The 14,482-nt window shown below is 41.5% G+C and overlaps 1 protein-coding gene across 1 annotated transcript; it reads left to right on the forward strand.

Annotated features, from left to right (window-relative positions):
• Nucleotides 1-5,765: 5,765 nt before the first annotated feature.
• On the forward strand, nucleotides 5,766-14,278 carry T265_13429 (hypothetical protein; the record flags this gene model as incomplete). The annotated part of the gene is made up of 2 exons (XM_009168814.1): nucleotides 5,766-5,823; nucleotides 13,983-14,278. Coding segments are annotated over 2 exons (354 nt in total), but the record flags the coding sequence as incomplete, so codon positions are not given.
• Nucleotides 14,279-14,482: the final 204 nt, after the last annotated feature.

Below are 14,482 nucleotides of genomic sequence, written 5' to 3' on the forward strand. Positions count from 1 at the left end.
GTGTCTTCATTAGATTTAAACTTTACTGTCAGATGGAAGGCGGAATTAATAAAGAAGCATGCACAATAACAGCAACGTAGCGAAACTAAAGAACGATTAAGCAGTATTAATCAGGCAAGTCAAATATACGGTGAGATAAATGAAGCGGTTTAATACAAATAGACTGCTAACTATGCGCACCTGTGAAAGATTCCCTGTGCCTTTTCAGTAGCAGTTGTCTAAAAGTTGTCTGACAAAATCAGTCTGGAGTGCAACATCTAGGAAGTCACTACTTTCTTTTTGGATGAAAATCCATATATATGCACGTATGTTTATGAATACTTAAAGCATGATCTGAGCTATCACACCCTCCCCGGAGTTACATTATTCAATGTACACCAAGGTCTAGAGGGCATACCTAGAACGGACTATTTTAGAGACGACCATCGCCCGAAGGCAAGCCTCAGCGTTGAAAACAGCGTACTATTTGAACTAGGGAAGATCTACGATGTATTCTTGTAGAACTGCGTGTTGGTTTCTTCCGAAAACCTGGAGATAGCACAGTTGCAATCTACACACATCGGCGTAAATATAAGCGTATAAATGAGGAGAACTGCTTCAAATTTGGCTAAATCGAAGCCGCTTTCATACCACGTCCGATTGTGGGTGAATTACGCTCAAACGTCAGCTCGTTGCGTCACAGTAGGCCATGGGGTCTTATAAGGTGGGAATGAAATACGAAACGCAGTATGTAACTGCAAAGTTACGTATAAAAGTGCTGTGAAAGGCAGTTCCACGAGGAATTGGCTGATTGCTATATTTATGTTCTGTTGTCATTTTAAATATTGTGAGCGAAGTTTTGCGCATCTATGTGAGAATCCAAACAGTTTCAACTCCTCATTCCATCATATGAATAGCCATTTCTGGACTGTTTTCTCGCGATCGTTCAACTGAAACAGAAGCGATATTTTGGAAGAACATAACCAGAAACGACAAACTTGCGACACCCGTGTGCGCCACCTGTGTGATACGATCCTCTGACATTTCTCCGAAAAATATATAAGTAAATAAAAAGGTAATCATTCATTAGAAAAGATGGGGAATAACGAACGATCATGCACATCGTATAAACCATTGGTCACCATGTTGTTGCCATTTACTGATATCTCTGAGGTTATGGTTACCAACCCCGTGCAACACTGACCTATTGGTCATCAGCAATCCAACGTGCCTCGTCAAACTATTTATGCAGTTATCTAACATTTAGCTACTCGTTAGTAGTCAGGTAGATGGGGAAATAAGGAAATGTCCTGCTCCCCTTTAACGTTCAGCGCAATCGATTAGTTTCTTAGGAGGGCTCGTAAAGCTTTAGTGTCAAATAGGCATGACCTCTACATTCCAGGTTATTGACAGCCGTGGAAACCGAAGCATCCTGACCTGCAGATCCTATTTCACGAACATCTGCAACAAAACGGTTGGAATTCTCCTAGAAAAGTGCATGAATGTCGTTTAGAAACTGGATAGTGTAGGTCTCTTTTAACAAATGTGGGTTACAATATATTTTTAGCATCTTTTTATCTGGAGAGAAGGGGTTCGGAATGGTTCTAAGCTTGGATACTGACGAAAGTACTCTTCTGCAACGAAAAGCATCCGGTCACCTTGTTATTTGGTGGTGTCTTTGAGAAAATGTGAATTCTGGAATTGTGTTGCATATACAAGGATAACATTTCACTATGGATTGTTCCACTTCAGAAAAAAGAACCCTGGGCCTGGTTTGATCCAATAATTCTCCTGTCAACCACAGCAGTGTTTGCTCTCTAAAAGACCTCAAAGTTTTAAAAGGAATTCATTCGGACGATACAAGGGGAACTATCAGATGAATCAAAAACATCTACCTTTTGGTTGTCGCAAGCTAGCAGACAACAAATTTTTCCGTCGCGCTGTCCCCTTGATGAAATTAACAATCGTAAATATGATTTCATATGCCAGCATTTTTGCTGAGCTCAAACAGTATTAATCGAATAGTTGGGTTTTCTCTTTCAACACATATGACAATGTCCATTCTCACCTATGAGATTCCTTGCAAGCAAAGAACTATTTGGAAAATGACACTTTGCTGGATGTTGTGCAAGCAGAAAGCATACTACATTCATCTAGAAAATTCTTTTCAAGTCCTTCGGTATATTGTACCGGAGACATCCACCGACGAGATACGGGAGACAGACGCAATTCATTTCTCCAGGAGTTAAAAAAGAGTAGACCTTGTTAATTAAACAGAATGGTGGAGAAATCAGTTTCTGTTTTACAGAGGTATATATGCGTGCAGACATCATGCGCATATACGCACGGATGAGGCTTGCTTGGTAAAATAGTATACAAGAAGCTAGTAAAAGGCGGAAAGACGTTTGTCAACATTCTCCATCGTGCACTGGTTCAGCTTTGGTGGGTGATTGTGTTTCCAGTTACGCATGTCTGATCACAACCACTACATGGGCTTGCTTTCGACAAGATCAATGTAGAATTGCATGCAGCTTCGATCATGGCGCATCGGGTTAGAAAACAAGCCAGAGGGTTTTTCGTACGGGTGATGATGCTCCACGACAGAGCCAAACAAGCGCCACACTTAAATTTGGCATCTACAAAGAATCCTAGTGACAAAACGGAATATCGGCACAACCTTCAGACAATGGATCACCCACGGAGCCAACGAGGAAAATGCCTAAGGTTACGAGTTCCACCAGTTTAGTACTGAAAGCGATTGCCAATCGCGAGCCAGTGAACCAGTCAATAGAACTCACCTTCTGATATGTAAAACTCCGGTACATTCGATACTCATAATTACACTTTCTATGAAAACCTCTGACCTTCGAAATTCAGATCTGTTTCATCTGGTGCTCTTCAGTTAATAAAAATCTCCCTGCGGAATGTCTCGTAGCATGTAAACCAACTGTTCCTTGGAGTTATTGGTTCGCAAAAGAGCCGCATCTCAAATCGTTTTTGTGACACATTTTGGAGGAAGTGATCAAAAGGCTTGAGTTCTAATTTAAACTCATTCCAGTTTGTAAAAGCCTCCAAATTTGCAACAAGCTGTTTGTTGCTTTCATTAGGACAGCCGAAATCCATAAATTTCAGGGTAACAAGATAGCGAACTCTTAAACCAGTCAGATGTTCAGCATTCATCAAGTAATGGTAGAGGATAACAATAAGCCAAACAGTTTGGAGCATACGTTATTCTTGGAGGGTTTGGTGCCTCTGTTGCGAGATAATCTCAACAACTGGAATCAACAGCTTTTGCGTGATATTACCTGCATCGCCTCAGAGAAAACTAGCGGTTTTCACTGAGCACCAGTATGCCAAAGGTATAAATAGGCCGGTTGCATGGAACTTCTCGTAGTTAATTCGGTAATCCCTAAACTTTAGTTCGATTTTGTTGACAGACGCTTTTACCCGCTGTATTGCAAGGTACTGAGGAAATACTTAGAAGTCATCGGAACCACTTCGAGAGGGTCTTCCATTAGTCCTGCCGAATAATATCCGTGTCACCACAGGGATGAGGTAATTATCAAAATGAGATGCATGAAATGGGAGATAACTCAAATATTGTATAATTTATAGTTATATGTGCACAGAAAAAACTTGCTGGCTTGTAGTTGCGTGTCAAGCGTGAGCAGAATATTGTTTGTAGAAAAAACAGAAGCCCAATTTGTTCACCTCGTTAGGAATTTCATCCACCTAACAAACATCAGTCCTAAGATAAAACCACTATCGATGGTATCCAGTTGTGTTAGTAACTATCGCAAAACAACTTTTGCGTGCTTTGAACAAAACGATATTCCAACTACACAACGTTTTCAGCGTCAGATCAATTAACTGAAAGCTGAGACGTACTGTGCACTGAGATTTCAAATAGCATTACGCTTCATTTTTCACATGACTTCAGCAAAAAATGAATTTTGGTTACAAGAATCACCAGGCCACTATAGAATCCAGAAGCCGTTTGGGATGGTCAGAATTACTGTGAGTGCAGTATGGAAAAACTCGCTGATATACTTATGGTTCATCGTTGTCCTCTAATTCCTCGTATATTTGCCATACTTAGAACAGGACAATGAAAAACCTTTGATGTTAAGCGATTTATCTTGTCTTCGGTGTATCAACAGTCTACCGCGACTTCGTTTCGCAGCCATTAGAATAGGGAGCCTTGTGCAACATCCATACCGAATCCAACTTCAGTCAGAGCCACGTGAACTAGCAATAAGTTCCCTGGAATTAAATGGCCCCCTGGTTTGGAATGCATTGCAGTTTGTGTTTATACTTAGGAAATAGGCAGGTTCTGACACGTTCAGTTGTAGCACCCTTCCGGTGCATAGGTGCCATGTCACACGAAGGAAGCACGGGGGCTGCCAGGCTGCCCAAGCCTAGACAGGGGAAGTCGAGAGGCAGAGGTCGGGTTCGAACTGTGCCGTGGACCTTCAGTGAATTCTCGTTCCAACAACTTGCGCCATCTCGCCTCCGCATGTACAACTGAAAAAAATTAAAAATATTAACGCACGATATTTTCATCAGATTTGGGCGCCGAATCCAGGATGATGACTCAAGTAGATTCGAATTATTTCCCTTGTAGATTTTAGAGGGACTTATTGTGAAAATCGTTTGGATTTTGGATGGTTTGTAAACAGTGATCGAACAAAAATATCTCCTTCTGAATATTTATCACTGGAATACCTTCACTGGTTAAACTAATTAACGTCCAATCTAACTTCTACAGGAGAGAAGATCTGACGGTTTCACAAAACACAGTTCATATAACATGACTTCATAAGGTTGCTGAAGAAGCTTCGACATTTCATGACCGGTTTTGCCCTTCTTGGGCCTCACCAAGTAGGCGCGGTTCGATGCCTAAAAGCGAGAAATTCAGCTAGATTCTGGGCGAATCCCCCGTCAAAAACAGATTGGTGTGCAAATGAGTATCTTTCACAGTTCAAATAAATCCACAGAATCCATCATCTGTACAAATCAAATCGTGCACTTGGTGAATACGATCGGCGAAAAAGTACTCCGACATCGTGAAGTGGCTTGAAATTCAGCGCTTGCGTAGGTTAAACAGGACAAGTTACTTCTGAGGTTGCTTTTAATTCAGGCTTATTTGTCTAGAAAGATAACTGTATCTCAAACGCCGGCGACTGATTTATAAAGTTACAGTCGACGCCCAGTTTTACGTTAGTAAGTGTGTGTGAAAATCCGAGGATCCTTTTTGGACCAGCCGGTCGTTACACAAAGAATGAATGATTAGTTCGGACAATCATTCGTGTTGTGCTAACAGTTTTGTAATAGTTTATGCCATGAAAAAATTCTTAAACTTCCGATAAAAATTCAAACGGAATCCACCTTCCGTTTCCGTATGTAATGAGTAGCATAGTACAAGAATGTCCACACATCAGATGCACAACTGTCGTACCAAGAGTCCTAAGTGGAATTGTTCGACAGAGAGTGACAGCTGTTCGAATCAATTTGAGACATCCTGTTTTTACCCCGAAACCCTTATCAGTAAGTATTTCAGTCTGTAGAGAGATGCATTATCGTATGCAGGTCCTATCGCTTAACAAGGGTGTTTCTTCGAACATATTGCGTGCCGAATAAATAGCCGGAAATGCAAGCAGCAAACAAGCTCCCCCAACCAGTGAAATATTCCAAAATCCCACAATTTATGATCACCCGTTTCCAATAGAAATAGAAATTGCTAATGTCTTTTTCCCGTTTGGATACGTAGCGATATTTCTAAACAAATGTGCAATTCCAGGAGGCAATTAATCAAATCCCGAGGGAATATTTGTTTCCACCTAGGTCAGTTTGTTCCGCTGACACACTTCCGGAGGCAAACGCTGTCGCGATGCCTAATCAGTTTTTTGGTAATGAGAAACCTGTACACGGTTATAATTCATGATTTACCAATCCATCCACACTAATTGAGTGGCCGGCATTCACTGATTACCTCGGTATCCCCAGTGTATTAGCAAAGAACTCCATTATTCACGAGGTAAATTAGGCAATAGTATCGATAAAAACAGCGCAAGAGAGCAGTGCAGTCTCTTTGTTGTCGGATAAATATATTCCCTTGTGATCTGCACGAAACACATGTGCCGATAGGAGATCTTTTTCCGGGAACTGAGGCTAATTTACACTCCATTGTGTGGTAACAAGCGCAAATGAAAAACGGTCAAATCAGAGTTGGTGCCTCTTTTACTAAATTCCCATCGGTGCTGTCGGTAATCATACTGAACGGGGAAGTAGCTACCGCTGAATCCACTAATTTCAGTCCACAGGATCAAGGGTCGAGCTGCTCGCAACTTTAACGTATCGACCAGGAATCATAATATATAGATCGGATGTGTTGAATTTCCACCAACTGTGTCACTTTGCACCAATGCTACATATAGGAAGGAGGCTTTGTGGTTGTTCTCGCGTTAGTCACAGTAAACAGACCGAGTTGCACCCGTTTAGGTACTGGAAAGTTTGGTTACTTCATTACTGCTTGAAAGTAGTATTTGCCAGATCTGCAGAATCCCCATTCACATTCATCTCAGGTTTCTTCATCAAAGGACTAAACAGTGAACCAGATTTTCGCCTGTATTAGACCTCATCAACAGTACGCATTCTAGGTCATGTCGCGGTTTCACCTACGGACATGTGGTTGGTGAGATCAGCAAGTTACCACAACTTCTCAAGCTCGCACTAGACGCATTCGGATTATCACATCCGGACAAGTAAGCTTGTTCATACTTGACGGGTGTACTCAGTTTGCCCAAAATTTTGAATGACGACACAGCATTTGTCTCACCTGCCAAAATTTCTCGATGGGATGGCGCCTTGGGTCCCTGAAGAGTTTTGCGCAATATTTCAGCTTTGCTTGTTCGTGATATTCGTGGATTTGACACTCTGCGTCTCTCCCACCTTCGATAAAAATCGTGATTGCACAATATCGCTGGGGTGAATTTCTTTTAGGGACCACTGGACCACATTCTCAGTAAAACCCTGAGCATACCTAATTGTGACTTTTTGTGAGGATACCATGCTTGTCCGACAAAACTTCCAAGTTCATCATCAAACGACAGCTCATCCAAAAATAACGCGATTGCTCAACCAAGCGATCAATGATTGGCCGAGGTCAACCTGGAAGAGCCTATGTATCGACCCATATGCGTGCAGTGACCTCGAACTTCCAATCACAATGCTCAGATGTCAACTCGGCCGGTGATAAAACGCTTGCAACTGACCAGCTCAGCCTACAGGCCAATGACTATACTTGATGGCTGGTATACAATATGCGCAAAGTTTCTATCCACTAGTGTCCAGTTTTCGACTGCCAGGCCCCATAAATTAATAATCAATATGAGCCGTTTTGAATCGTTTTCCAGACCAGAATGACTGCTTTTCGAGACAAATATGGCAAAAAACCATTGAGCAAGATCTTCCGTTCATGCTGTGTGCCTTGATTAGTCACTCCCAAATAATATCGCCCAGATAACAAAGATCTACCCATCGTCTTTAGAAAAGTTCGGAAAACCACCGGTGTAACGGTGATACTACCGACTGAGGACATACGAGTAGTATGTTTTCTCATGAATCCCTTTTGCGTCTCTTGAAAAGTAAGATCTATTACGGAATTTGTGCGGTCCCTTTGTAGCATTTGCTTGTATTTGAGTGATAGTCAGTGAATATTTATAAAAGTTCAGGAAGACGCGTTCGAGGAGAAGATGGATATTCAGTTTTTGTAAACAAAATGCATATGAGAGGTTTGTTTCCCTGTCTAATAGTCTGTAACTGTTCAGTCGGCATCTTCTAGTAAATGACTCCGCAAAGAAAGCCTGCTTCCTTTAAATTGTAGATTTGTTGTTAACCAAACGTTCTCGAAAACGGCGACTTCCCAGTTCGTTCCAGGTACCTACGCACAGCTCGAAAGGTGTACTCACTTGTGATGACTGAAAACCTCCCTCAGGATGGAGCAGCCTCCAGTGTGGCCAAACTCATGAACTGGCAGCGCCATGGCAAGTTTACTTAGTGAATGAAAAGAGATCTCATTGCTTGGCTTCTGAAGGGTTATCACGCGTGACAACGAAAGACATGGGTGGGTGAGTACACGCAAAGTGAGAGCATGACCAGTTTTATAGTCGGTGTTTATTGATTTATTTGCACGATTCATGCATAATGGATCGTCGTGGTACACGGAAATGTAGGTACTCAAGAAATGTGGACGCATATCACACGTTTGCTGGAATACCATGGGAACGAATGTAAGAGTAACAGCCTAAGAGAGGCAAGCGTTGAAGTCATCGTCTTGTTCGGGGACAGGTGTTTTGGTATAAACATTTCATCACTTCCATTCTCAGTGGATCGTTTGATCTGGTTTTTGTTGCAGCAAACGAGCCTTCATAAATTTGGCACTCCATTCTTGGATATCTTCCAGTTATTTGTATTCCATATTCATGACATTGTGAAACAAGTGACCCGTAGTGAACAACTAGATACCCCCATATGGCTCCAGAAGTTCTCCTCTGCTTACTTCAAAGAGTATTTATAATCTGCGTTTGCGCGACGAAGATCCTTTTTGAAATATGTACGGATTTTCGAAGAATAAAATTCAGCTTCTTGTTAGATATTCCAAAACCGGGACGACAAAAGACCGACCAGATGAGTGATTTTTAAAACGAACGAAACAATAATACTATCTTGCCGGCATTCAACTCAATGACTTTCTAACACAACATCCGCCACAGGCTCCATCAGCCCCATTCACTATGATTTTGTTTATTGGATCACAGCTTCTGGGTCTCTGGCCCAAAACAAATACCACCAGTGTCCACAAAATTCAGCCTGTAGGACAGCTGTAACCAAGTTGGACAGAGTTTTCATAATGTTTCAGCAGCCCGGTGTCTTCTCAATGTTTGGGAAAAACTTAATTTGATTCTCCGAAATCACAGAGACAGATCCTAGTTATCGTCCACCGCAGTTGTTCGAGACTTCTAGGATGCAGGAATGATGCAGATAGTACCGGTGTGGACAATATTATTTTATTATGGAAAAAAGTAAACGTCGACGACAGAGTTTAATATTTCAAACTTTTCATCAATGACGTTCACTTTTTTGGCTCGAAAAGGACACTTTAGAGCCTCGTGTACGTATGCTCGACGTTCCGGAGCGGTTATTTCATCCAAATTATGATGAGTAAATGCGTCGTATCACTGAAATTAAGGCAGCCTTCATTCAGTGTCGCATGTTTCCAAACAAGGAGAGTATGCGACCGTCTACTACCACAAGATCGGAAACACGAGTTCCGTAAGCTAGTGCAATTCCTCCGTTTTGTCCGTCTTGAGTCATCGGAATTATGGATGAAAAATTGCAATATGTAAGAGATTTAAGTTTTTATGAAATGGAACAGTAAAATGAAGTTGCAGACTAATGATATCGTTCTATTTTGACCGGCCGGTAGTTATATAACATATATAATACATAATATATAATAATAAGGGTTTTGTAAAAAAAACTATTCAAAACGAATGTGGACAGTGACCGAGATAAAATTTTATAGCCTTGTCTCGAATTCGAAGTACTTACATTTCCGTGGAGTTACACAATTGTACAAGGAATATAGAAATGACAGTTTTAGAAAATTAACAGATATCTTCTGAGATCAGTCTGATGCACAACAACCGCCTGGTCGGTTTTTGTTTTACTGGGCTTATAGTTGTTCAGCAAACATCTACAAATTTTAGGTGTTAAAATATCATGCCCGATTCGGATGAACTTTACTCGCATGATTGAGGAATAAATACTTTCGTTTGGTTTATACTGGTTTGCTTCGTGATAATGGACAACACCCGTCGGATAAAATGAACACCCAGGGTGTTCATGCGAGTTTAATATTCCTAGCAACAACCGTACTCGAGAGGGTTGCACATCGTGGTTATCCAATCGGATCCGCAGATTCACCTGAGGTTGTGTAAACCACTTTCGTGACATTTGTGTACTCAGTGCACGTTTGTATCAGTTCAGAAAATCACTTTATTGTTCGTGCCTTACCTGAAATCCTGTGTGGTTTGTGATCCGATTTGGAATTTTGTACATTTTGGTTACAAGAAAGTTAACAGCGAACTGGTATCGCTTAGTTGAAAGCCTACACGCATTCGGTGAATTACCGTTCGTCATTTTAGTGTATATCTCATAATCAGTCATGTCCACCAAAACCCGCCTCCTGCCGAGCCCGGACAAATTAAAATGATTGCTCTGGACAACGTGAAAAACAGAACAGCGTGCATTCGATTAGTAAAGCACTAAAACACTCCACATAATGAATTCAGCCCTGAATAATAGTCTAATCACTCTAATGCACGTCAGTTTCTAATGGAAGCAAATGCGTACAACAATGAAATCAATTATGGAACGAAATCTGACCATAAAATACGCGGTGTCTTCGCAAAAAACATGTAATCAGATGAGTGGTGGCTAGTGATGGTTCGACCAGCAGCTGCCCATGTCACGGACACCAGCGATAAGTCCAGTCTACTAAATTGTGTTCGTTACTGATCAGATGGACGTCGATCCATCCTCTGAGCTTAGCTGATACTGTCTTGCAAGTTCCTTTCACCACAAAACTAGATAACGTCGTTAGCACCATCATGTGGTATCCAACAGACGCCGAATCATTCATGTCCCCACGTTTAGTAACACGACGTCGGTAGAGAAACCTCTACTTGAGGCGAACAGATCGATAGCCACATGATCAACACAGCCAAAGCTGTCAATATTACGACATGTCCCTTACACAGTAAATTAGTCGTGAATCTCGCATCAGGTTTTTCGTCACAGAATACATCAAACTCAGATATTTATAAAGTACAAACGTTTGAGGATGAACATTTTCGTTTTATTTTAACCGAACAGAGACATATTCACCAGACATGTTTAGCATATTTTGTCGGATAACCGAGGATAACAAAAAAGTTCCCCAGACCGATAAGACACAGCACGAAGCGGGTGTAAGCTTAAAAGAACTAGGCATAATTTTATTATATGATGCCAGTCTGGAGTTCCGTTTCCCGCCCGTTCATAAGTATATGTATGCGAGTTTCACCTGAATTTCATTTGTCCCCTTCGGAGTGGAATCTAGTCAAAGTGCGCAGTTTCGTCAACGATATGAGGTGGGATCGTTCGAAAATAACTGGAAAACTGCAAGTGTTTCGATGAAGTTGGAAACTGCGTGGTGAAAACTGTTATGTCAGGTCGGTCAAAGACAGTTCATCCCAGGCAATATGGTAAAGGAACGGAAAAAAGCTGTTCAAGCTGTAACCAATGTCGGTTCCAGTATCTTTAATCACAAAGCAGGTTTGTGCGGGCGAACTGACGAAGTTTTCTCGCTGCATAGCTGCCTGTGTTGATCACATTTAACTGGTTTTTACTAGATGCACATGTCAATACAAGTTGTTCAAGCTGTAACCAATGTCGGTTCCAGTATCTTTAATCACAAAGCAGGTTTGTGCGGGCGAACTGACGAAGTTTTCTCGCTGCATAGCTGCCTGTGTTGATCACATTTAACTGGTTTTTACTAGATGCACACACATGTCAATACCCCCTCCACCTTATACATGAGATGATTCTAGCCAGACCAAGTGAAATGCTAGCCTGTACAACATATGGTCAGCGAAACTGGCTGAGTTTCTAACCATTTCCAGCTGGGGTGAGTTTCTCTGTTCTCCGAGCTTGATATCCACCTACTTCCTCTGCTTTAATCGAGTAGGGAAACTCATATGACTCCAGGGTCATCTGGTACGCCAGACTTTAGAAAGAGTGGGTAAATATAATTGCTTACAAAGTGTGCTAAAAGCGTCTAAAAGCGTCTTGCTTCGTATGAATCACCTTAACAGTTTCAAACGCCACACTTTAGAAAGAGTGGGTAAATACAATTGCTTACAAAGTGTGTTCATTCGAAACCAGATGTCTTACCACCCGTCTAAAAGCGCCTTGCCTCGTATGAATCACCTTTCCAGTTTTACTATCTCCATGCACAGGACCACTCCGTGAATGCTATATTCTGTCAGGTTCATAGCTACGTTCAAGCAGAATCACCTATATCACGAAACGAAATGCGCAACTAAGTCCACTAGTCAGGGTCATGTGCTATATTGATTCCTAGATTTGAATGTTTATTCAGTCATTTGATAGAGTTAAACAAACAGGAGGGTTTAATGGCAAGAACGACAACTCCAGGTGATTGTTAGAAAACTTTATGAGTGTGCGTTGCAGACTGCCACACGAAGGGGAACAAGAATAAAGAGCTCAAAATGTTGATTCAAAAACTTCTATATATTTGTGAAAATTTTGCCCTGCACAGCTACTTGATCCTTAGTGAGAATCATTGGCAGTGAACACCTCAAAATAATCCAGGGTCTCTGACGTGATTCAATTTGGGTAAAGCACTCCTAAACTGATTGAATACCGTCTGGATGATCTCGAATTAGTGTCTCGTGTGCCAAAGTTGGGCGTAATTATGTCAGAGCGGCCAGTGACGATTCGTTTTCATGGATGATGCCGACACCCTTAAAAGGTATCCGATCAAATTGGTAACTATGTAAGACAAAGGAACGATGAACAATTCACCACAGTTCTCGGGAAATCGTTGCTGTTCCCAGTTCAAGGGAGAACAGAAATGTTTTAATCTGTCTGTGAAAGCTTTTCAATAATTTTTTTTCGAATCTGCTTTTCCCATTAGGTATCGTGACCGAAAAGTATAATATTCATTAGGGTCCAATATGACACTACAAAAAATCCGGATAATTCCGTTTTAAAAAACTAATACGAGAATTAACGACAACTTTATTAATATTAATTAACTTTTGAGTTAGTATTCAATGTATTCTAAGCGATAGCTTAATCACATATCGGATTTATTAATCGTTGATTAAACCACTAGTAAACGGTTCTTTTCATTCGATTACTTCTGCTTTCGAATGTGGTTTTACTGCTTATTTGTCTATGCTGACTTCCGACTGAAAATCCAACAGGGATTCGCCCTAAACTTTATTATAACCAAGCCTCGGATGAAGCAGCGATCATGGAATGATTATAGCAACCTCCCGGGAAACTGGTGGCTTCTGTAGAATAGGTTGAAACATATAATTCCTGGTGCTTTTCATGGCTGTAGTTTTTACTACTCAATAACTTTCGATCCCCCCAAAGAAGGTCAGATCGCAGAGTGATACGCGGTACGCCTGAGTGTCTTCCCTAACCAATGAATCGTGGCCAAAATAGTATGCTTGTTTCTTAGGTTTACAGGAAAATTTCAACGCAAAAGAGTATAATTCCTAACAGCAAGAGTATTCGTAGACGATCGGCAGTCAAGGAACACTGTGCTCCAACTGGTATCTACCTAACATTCCCGTTTTTACTGTGAGTGTCAGAATTTGCAGACAACGGGCCTTCAGATCTTCGGAGATCTAAGACCATGGAAATTATGGCCATTGAATTTCATCTCCCAAGTTTACCAACCCACTGGCCCGAAGGCATTTTAAACATCCCACGGTTCTGTATACAACAAAAAATAAAACGGACCAGCACTACCGTGCGCCACACTCCGGCCTAAAAATTACAAGCCGGAATTCTCTAGGACCCACTAGGACCCCGACAAATGTCAAGTAAATTGTTTTCTTCAAAAGCACTATTCAAGAACTGGAGATCATATGGGCTCTCCTATTTGATTACGCAAAACCTTTCAAGATAAATAACTATTCCAGTTTAAACAACGGGACAACCAGGTGCTTTTATTTGATGTGTGGTTGGAAACCTTCAGGTTGGAAGCACAACCCCAGCAGATATCAGGGTGTTGCAGTTTCAAATTTATTGATATTGCGTATGCACTGTCTGCGTTTTGATGCCACGTGACGGGTGACGATCCAGCGAACAGTAGAAATATGCTTGTGCCACGAATTCAGACTAAAAGATAGAAATTTTAGGATTCGCACGAAGGGGAATTTTCGAAAGCATAGTAATTCACAGAAGCAGTGGTCACGCACCACGTCTAACTGAAAAAAATGAACTCCTATGTGCGGCAAATCGAAAGGCAATCCAGAAACAAGGACTTCTTATACCTGGAAGGTATTGGAAAAAGTCGTTCAGATTTGACATTCTTTCGGTGCCTAGCTGCCATGCCATCCGGAGGAAGCACGAGGGCAAGGTTACTGCCAGATTGCCCAAACCTAGACAGGGGAAGTCAAGAGGCATAGTTTGTGTTCAAATCACGGACCTTCCGGTCAGTTAATCCACGCTCTATACACTTGAGCCATCTCGCTTCCAAAGGTTTGGATTGTAGAACAAAAACACGACCGTCGCTATAGCCGCAGGTGTTAGAGGGAATGTTGAATACTAAAAGGGTAACGTCAGTGAATATTTCAGTTGAGCAATACGGCATGCAGTTTGTTGTAATCTCAGTACTTGGTAAGCTGGGACAACCTAT

The sequence above is a fragment of the Opisthorchis viverrini genome (assembly GCF_000715545.1).
Source record: "Opisthorchis viverrini unplaced genomic scaffold opera_v5_65, whole genome shotgun sequence".
NCBI classification, from domain to species: domain Eukaryota; kingdom Metazoa; phylum Platyhelminthes; class Trematoda; order Opisthorchiida; family Opisthorchiidae; genus Opisthorchis; species Opisthorchis viverrini.